The sequence below is a fragment of the Caretta caretta genome, chromosome 6 (genome assembly GCF_965140235.1).
Source record: "Caretta caretta isolate rCarCar2 chromosome 6, rCarCar1.hap1, whole genome shotgun sequence".
Classification (NCBI taxonomy): domain Eukaryota; kingdom Metazoa; phylum Chordata; order Testudines; family Cheloniidae; genus Caretta; species Caretta caretta.
Window position 1 is genome coordinate 12,409,834 of NC_134211.1, and position 8,361 is coordinate 12,418,194.

General features: G+C 55.2%; 1 protein-coding gene across 1 annotated transcript; it reads left to right on the forward strand.

Annotated features, from left to right (window-relative positions):
• The first annotated feature begins 2,783 nt into the window (after nucleotides 1-2,783).
• On the forward strand, nucleotides 2,784-7,120 carry APLNR (apelin receptor). The gene has a single exon (XM_048855310.2). The coding sequence runs from the start codon at nucleotides 3,133-3,135 to the stop codon at nucleotides 4,255-4,257; it is 1,125 nt and encodes a 374-aa protein (XP_048711267.1). The 5' UTR covers nucleotides 2,784-3,132; the 3' UTR covers nucleotides 4,258-7,120.
• Nucleotides 7,121-8,361: the final 1,241 nt, after the last annotated feature.

The following is an 8,361-nucleotide window of genomic DNA, read 5'->3' on the forward strand; positions in this document are numbered from 1 at the left end:
AAATGTACCCCTTATGTCCAGTCTGGATTTGTCAAGCTCTAACTTCCAGCCATTGGATCATGTTAGATATTTCTCTGCTAGACTGAAGAGCCTATTATTAAATATTTGTTCCCCATGTAGGCACTTACAGACTGTGATCAAGTCACACCACAACCTTCTCTTTGTTAAGTTAGATAGATTGAGCTCCTAGGGTCTATCACTATAAGGCAGGTTTTCCAATCCTTCAGTCATCCTTGTGGCTCTTCTCTGACTCCTCTCCAATGTATCAACATCCTTCTTGAATTGTCAACAATAGAACTGGACAGTATATCCAGCAATGGTTGCACCAAAGTAAAATACAGAGGTAAAATAACCTCTTGACTCCTATTCAAGGCTCCCCTGTTTATGCATCCAAGGTTCATATCAGCCCTTCTGGACACAGTGTCACACTGGGAGCTCAGCTGATTATCCACCAGAACCCCCAAATCTTTTTCAGAGTCCCAGGATAGAGTCCCCCATCCTGTAAGCATGGCCTCCATTCCTTGTTCCTAGGTGTATGCATTTCCATTTCATTTACATTTAGCCATATTGTTTGCTTACGCCCAATTTACCAAGTAATCCAGATCTCTTGTATCAGTGACCTGTCCTCTTTGTTATTTACCCCTCCCCCAAGTGTGGTGTCCTCTGCAACCTTTATCAGTGACGATTTTATCTTTCCTTCCAGCTCATTAACAAAAATGTTAAAATAACATAGGGTCCCCCTTGCTGGTTATTCAATATCCATCTCAAAGCGTGGACACTAGAATGTGGAACACAACTCCAGTAATGTACTATTTCCTGTGTACTATGCTGTTGCATGCAGTTAGGGGACTAAAGACAGATGACGTGCTGTGGTCATTCAATGGAGTACCAGTCACACACAGACCTGTGCTAATGTTCTAATCTCATGTGGCATGATTTGCCGCTCTATACAAGGCCTATGTGTTTTGTAACATGCTTAGCTCCTGCCTAGGCCAGGATCTGACAGGCATTTGCCCGTTTTGAGCAACATGGGCTCAAACTGTAGTGCAGATGCTCCTAACTAGCCCATCTCTGTTGTAGACTTTCCCAAGCTAGGAGAGCCAGTTACAACACAGGAGCATGTGTGTAGAACTCCATCTGCTCTTGCATTGTGGACAGGGGCAGGCCACATTTGAATCATGTCCCTGGGCTGTGCTACAGCCGTGCTCTTTGCATGTTCAGGAGCATGGCAAATACATGGTCTGTTCCTCTGTGCACTGCAAAACCAGACTGTGTGTCTTGAGTTAGAACGGGGAGCCCCTGGTTGATTCGGAGGGCATCAAGGGCCACTGTGTTACAGCCATGTCTTTGGTTCTGCAGCACAGATGGGACCAAAGGGGACTGATATTTGCTTTGGCAACTTCCCTGGCCATGCCGGTAAAACTCTTGTAAGTGAATGCTGGAACCAGCAGAGGGACCGACAGACAGTCAGGGCCAGGGGCAGCAGGTTTGTATAATTTTTGGTGGTGCCCAGAACAGGTCCAAGACCTGCTCCCCCCCACACACCTGCCTTATAAGCTGATATATATTTTTTTAAATAATGTAAAAATGTGAGGGCTCTGGGGTGGGGCTGGTGATGAGGGGCTTGGGCTATGGGAGGTGCTCGGGCAGAGGGTTGGGGTGTGGGGGTGAGGGCTTTGGGGTGGAGCTGGGATGAGAGGTTCATGGTACAGGAGGGGGCTCAGGGCTGGGGCAGAGGGTTGGGTGTGGGGGGGGTGGCGAGGGCTCTGGCTGGGGGTATGGGCTTTGGGGTGGGGCAGGGCCAGGGATGAGCAGTTTGGGGTGCAGGCAGGCTGCCCCAGGGCTGGGGCCAGAGAGGAGGACTCCTCCCAGCCCTCTCCCTGTCGGCAGCAGTGAGCTCTGGGGGAGGGGCCCCCCTCCTCCCCCCCAGCAGCACACTTGCTTCGCACCACTGTCACAGCACATGCTCCTAGAGCTCCTCTCAGGTCCAGGAAGCCCCCTTGCCTCTCCTATGGTGGGTGCTGGGAGTGGGGGGGCTGCCATCACGTGTGCACCTCCTCCCCTGCTGCTGCCCCTCACTGTAGCCTCACTGGGGGTGGGGATGGGCTGCCCCTTGCCCAGCGTGTGCAGGAGCGGTGACTGCTGGCAGGGGGCCCCCTGTGCTGGTGAAGGGTCCCGTCGGAAAAGGGAAGTGTTCATCTGTCTGAGGCAGAAGGGCAGAGTTAGGGTCAGCCTGCCCCGGCAGTAGTGGTTTGGGGGCGCTAGGACCCTGTGGCGGCAGTTGATGCCGGGAGCCAGCAGAGTGGAGTGCAGCACAGAGTTGTAGGGGGCAGCCGCCTGCTGCCCAGGGCGCAGGCAGGGAGGCTCGCAGGAGGTGCGTGGGGGCAGCAGGCAGTGCCGGGGAGAGACACAGCCTCAAACATTGTTGGAGCTGGGCCCCCGGGGCCTGAATATTGCTGGAGCTTGGGCCCGTATAACTCACTGCCCCTGGTCAGGGCTGATCGCTTTAGTGGGGTTGCTAACTGCATCTGTGAAATTTCACACGGACCCACCCCCCTCACTGCCCCCCAGCAGCTCCGGCTGGCTTTAGTCCACATTCCAGCCCTGGCTCTGGGGACCCAGGGAGGTGGGGATGGAGGGGCAGGCGGCATGGGCTCATGGATTCAAAGAGCAGCCGGAGCTGCTCTGCCCAGCACCTCAGGAGCCAACTCATCCACTGGCCTTGAGGATGCTGAGTGAGAGGCGGAGGGGAGGGGTGGGGATGGGAAGAAGGGGGAAGGGTCTGTAACTTAACGATTCTAATTAGACTCAAGGCTGAGGGACTGACAGGCAGGAGGAAGGAACAGCTGCCTGTGTGTTAGACAGAGAGAGACAGAGAGATCAGGGAGGGCTCTGGTCACATCTGTCTGAGGATTAAGGAAGGAAGGAGAAGAGAAGAGAAATGAGCTGAGTGAAGACTAGGGCTTAGGCTGTCTCCCCAGCGCCAACAGCAAGGAAGTGGCTGAGAAGTCAGAGGGACTTAGAACATTTACCCCATAGACCCAGGTCCCAGCCTGAGAGACTTTCAGGGCCAGAAGAAACTCCTCGCTCCCAGCATCCTTCTCCCAGCCTTGGAGCTGGGATCCCCGAGGCATGGAGGAGCAGCTGGATTGGGCGGCCTATGGTGAGAACCAGACGGGAGACTGTGAGTATGAGGAATGGAGTCCATCCCTGGTGCTCCTCCCCACCATCTATCTGCTGGTTTTCCTGCTGGGCACAACAGGCAACGGCTTGGTGCTGTGGACCATCTTCCGGGGAGGGCAGGAGAAGCGGCGCTCAGCCGACACCTTCATCGCCAACCTAGCCATGGCTGATCTGACCTTTGTAGTGACCCTGCCACTTTGGGCTGCCTATGCCTGGCTGGGCTATCACTGGCCTTTTGGCTCCTTCACCTGTAAGCTCAGCAGCTACCTGATCTTTGTCAACATGCACGCCAGCGTCTTCTGCCTGATGGGCCTCAGCATTGATCGCTACTTGGCCATTGTGCGGCCAATGGCTAATGCTAAGCTGAGGTGGAGGGCCAGTGGGCTGGTGGCCACCATTGCCCTCTGGGCCTTGGCGGCCATTTTGGCCTTGCCAGCCATGATCCTCCGGCAGGCAGCAGTGCTACTGGGAGAAACCAAGGTGACGTGCTACATGGACTACTCGGGTTTGGTGGCCAATGGGACCGAGGGGGCATGGGAGGTGGGGCTGGGCCTGTCCTCCACCATGCTGGGCTTTGTGGTCCCCTTTGTCGTCATGCTGACCTGCTACTTCTTCATCGCCCGCACCATCGCTGACCACTTCCGGAAGGAGCGCAGCGAGGAGCTGAGGAAGAGGAAGCGGCTGCTGAGCATCATCATTGTGCTGGTGGCCACCTTTGCCCTCTGTTGGCTACCCTACCACCTGGTGAAGACCATCTACGTGCTGATGGACCTGGAGGTGATGCCCTGGTCCTGCGGCTTCCATGCCTTCCTCAGTAACTTGCACCCCTACTGCACCTGTGTGGCCTACATCAACAGCTGCCTTAACCCCTTCCTCTATGCCTTCTTTGACCCTCGTTTCCGGCAGGCCTGTGCTGCTGTCCTGTGCTGCAGCAGGGGGCGCTGGCCAGGGTCCGGCAAGGACAAGTCAGCCAGCTGCTCCTCCAGCCACAGTCAGAACCTGCAGGGGAAGGGTAGGGAGCTGCCACGGGAGAAACTGGGTCCAGGCAGGCAGGAGACTCTGCTCCGAGGCTAAGAAAAGGGGGATGACATGGACCAGCCTCTGGGGACATCTGATAGAGTGAGTCCTCCTCTGCTGTCACTCTGTCTTTCACTGTTTCTCTCACTCCTTCTTTCATACTTTCTTTTCTCTCTCCATCACTGTCTCCCTCTTTCACCCTTCACTATCTCTTCGATTTCTCCTTCTTCTCTTCCTCCAGCTCTCTCTCGGATTTGCTTCTCCCTTGTTGCAGGCCTTATGCGGATAAGGCATTTTCAAGGCCTGTGGCTACCCTGTAGAACCTCAGCATGACCCTTTAAGGCACGGACTGTGCGCTAGGGGCATGTCTACACTGCAGCTGGGAGAAGCCTCACAGACCCACCCAGGCCGCCATCCACTCTGCAATGGCTACACATTGCTATTTTTAGCGCGCTAGCTCCAGCAGACCTAGCACTTGTCCATCTCCCCAGCTGCCATGTAGACATACCCTAAAGCAGCAGTTCTTTACCAGGGGTCCGAGGCCCACTGGGGGCCACGAGCAGGTTTCAGGGGGTCCGCCAAGCAGGACCAGCATTAGACTGTCTGGGGCCCAGAGCAGAAAGCCAAAGCCCCACTGACCCAAGCCCTGCCAACCAGTCCTCAAGCTGAAGCCTGAGCAGCTTAGATTCACAGGGCCCCCTGTGGCCTGAGGCCCTGGATCATTGCCCTACTTGCTACCCCCTAATGCCAGCCTGGCTTTTACATGCAGAAAAACAGCTGTGGCACAGGTGGGCCATGGAGTTTTTATAGCATGTTAGGGGAGCCACAGAAAGAAAAAGGTTGAGAACCCCTGCTCTAAAGGGCTCATGGCCTGGAGGCAGATGGCCCCAGGGACGAGGGCTTTCTGCATTCCCAGCCTTTGCCCCGCACACACACACACACATACACACACACACAGGGCTGGCAGTGGCCAGCGCTGGTCACTGACTGGGCATTGGGGGTGTGGTGTTAGTTTTGGGGGGGGGCTGGAAGACCCCCCCAAAAAAACCACCCCCTAACATACATAGCCTGCCCTCCCCGCTCTAGCCTAATCTGCACAGTGTCTTATGGCTGGAGGGAACGGTTGGCTGCTGCTGCTGCCTCTCCTGAGACACTGGCTCCTGTCCCCCTGAAAATTCACTCTACCCTTTGTCTGCTGTGGTAGGGTGAGGGTCCCCCTCTCTCTTAATGCCTCGGTCAACACCCAGACCCACAAGGTGTTGGGAGCAATTCTTCCCCCGGCTGGGTGGAGCCTGTGAGGAAGCTGTTAGCCGTGGGATTCCCCCCCACCCAGGCACATACATCCCTGTACTGAGAGCCATCCTCCGCTCACCCAGCCCTCCCTCCTTTACATCCCCCACCCACCCAGGATCTCCCACTGGGCTGTTTTGTCTGGGGGTGAGTGTGCACCCCAGAGCCACACCAGGCTCTGTTGGGGGGGGGTAGAAGGGCGGGGGAAGGCGTGTGTGTCCCACTTCAGCCGTGATGTGGGAGGAAAAGGAAATCATCTCACAATGGAGGAAAAAGAGGGGATGGGGGACAGGAGGGCCCCCCCGATTTCGAAATCCAAGCTGCTGCTCCCCCATGGTCCTGTGTTTATTCACCTGCTCGCCTTCACCCACATGGGAAAAAAAGATCATGAGGAGGTGAATGGGGGTCATGGTTCACATGTCACAGTCTTCCCCCTGCTCAGATGGCCTCAGCCACAACTCCAGAGTAGCTCAGAGGACGCACACGCAGGCATCTGCCCCCGCACAGCCTAGCTCCTTGAAGGAGGGGCTTTGGTTTGATTGCAGAGGGGGTATATATATATTACTCTTGCTTCTTAACCAATCCCTGATAATAATACTTGACCCTTCTGATCAGCAGATTGCAAAGTGCTTCCCAACGTAGGTTAGTACCAGGTGGGGAAACTGAGGCACAGCACAAGGACGTGACTTGCCCAGAATCACCTAACAGGCCAGATGCAGGAATAGCTCTACTCGCTGCCCATGCCCTGAGTCTGATGGACTATAGGAGAAGCTGTGTAAGAAGGGCATTGTAGGGAGCAAGGGGTGGGCAGTTTTGCTATTCAGACTGGGGTGTGGCAGGTGAGGGGCCAGCGGGTCACTGGGCTACATCTCTTGCCATGTGTCCCTTTTCTGGGTGAGGGGCTGAAGGGCTAGGGAAGTGAACGGAAGGGCCAAGTCGGCTAGCCACCAATGATTGCAGAGGAGCAGGAGGTGGAACAGCAACAGGAAAGCTCTGAGGTTGCAGCCGCTCCCATAGGTGCTGTGGATTTTTTGGGCTTCCCTACCTTACCCACCCTGCCTCTGAAGACCATGCTAGAATAAAGCCTGGCACTGATGTGCTGTGGCCACATCCCCCTTCACCCATAAGGGCTCTGGAGGGACTCTGGGCAAATAAGAGCAGTCCCTGACCTGACCTAGCTCTTGGGGGGAATGGTGAAGACTCTTGGCTTGCTACGGATCCATTGAGGCTGGAGAAGGGGCCCAAGGGAGGGTGGGTAGCTCCATTTGAACTAGAGCCTGGGTAAAAACAGCCCATCCACAGCCTTTTCTCCATTGGGACACGGCTTCCACAGTCTGGAAGACCACAGAGCCCACAGGCAACCTGTATTTCCAAGTGGACATCTGGCGACAGAAGAGAGGCCACGATCCCCTGGCGAGATCTCCAGGCCAAATATTGTTCTGGGTTGACTTGGGAGCAGCCTGCCAACTTGTGGGGGCATCTCTGGGATTCTGGCCCCCACAAGGGCTGCTCCATCAGAACTCTGAACAATGGGGTGCTGCTCAGACTATGCTGAGATGAGGGCCGCCTCTTGTCATGCCAATGCAATGGGCAGTTGTTGTGTATGATGAATAAATGGGCCTTGACTAAATGCCTCTTGTCAGGTGAGCTCAATAACTGCCCTGGGGGAAGTTAATGGAGATCCTGGTTAGGCGTGTGTGATCAAAGGGTGGGGGAGGGATAGGGGAGAGAGGTGGAGAAAGGGGGCAGAGATGGGGAAGGGATTAAAGGAGGTAGGGAGCGGGGAAGAGACCACAGGGAAGAGGGGAGCAGAAATGGTGGAGGGGGCAGAGATGGGGGAATGACCATGGTGAAGGTGGGGGATAATGGACACAGAGTGGAAAGAAAGGGTGGGGAGGAGAGACAAGGGGAAGGAGACAGCTGGATGGGGGTATGTGTGTGTCAGCACCGTTGTTTAATCTCTCCTGCCACAGCCCTTCAAAGCCAGATGGCTCCTTGAATTTACAACAGGAGCGAACAGCTGTTCAGGAGCTGTTGTTGGGTGGAGCTGCTAAATGAAGACCAGACGTGGAGGCCTAATGGCCAGATGTGGAGGCTGGGGGCAGGGGGCAGGGAGAGAGCAGAAGGCCCTGCCTGGTCAATTGACCCCCAAAACATGTGTGGGTTAAAGTGCCCCTTAGCTGCTCAGGGGTTGGGGGCACGTGGAGAGGGGGATGCAGGCTGGGATGGGATTGTAGGCAGAGTCACTGGTGTACTCCCAGGAGAAGCCAGATCCTGGGCCATTTTTCTGACCAGAACCAGTTGCTTGTCCAGACCTGCTGGAGAATCCTTGGGACAAAGAAGAAGCGGCTTTCCCTTGTGGTGGGAAAGGGACAGAATCAGCCTGCAGGGGCACAAAGCTCCAGAGGGGACCACTTGTCTGTGCAGTAAATGAGGTATTTGTGGGCACATGGATGTCAATGTGTGTGTTTTGGTTCCGACTTCTGAGCAGGCACTGTGTCTATGTGTGAGTGTCTACTGTGTGCATGCATGTTGGTGTGCATGTGTGTTGGTGTACATGTGTGTTGGTCTCTGGTTCTCTGTGGGTGTGTCTGTCCATGCATGTTGGCGTACATGTGTGTTGGCGTACATGTGTGTTGGTGTATATGTGTGTTGGTCTCTGGTTCTCTGTGGGTGTGTCTGTCCATGCATGTTGGTGTACATGTGTGTTGGTGTATATGTGTGTTGGTCTCTGGTTCTCTGTGGGTGTGTCTGTCCATGCATGTTGGCGTACATGTATGTTGGTGTACATTTGTCTTGGTGAATGTGTGAACACTCTTATCTCTATAGCAGTGTGCAGGCATTTGCCTACGCATGTTTGTGCATCTGTGA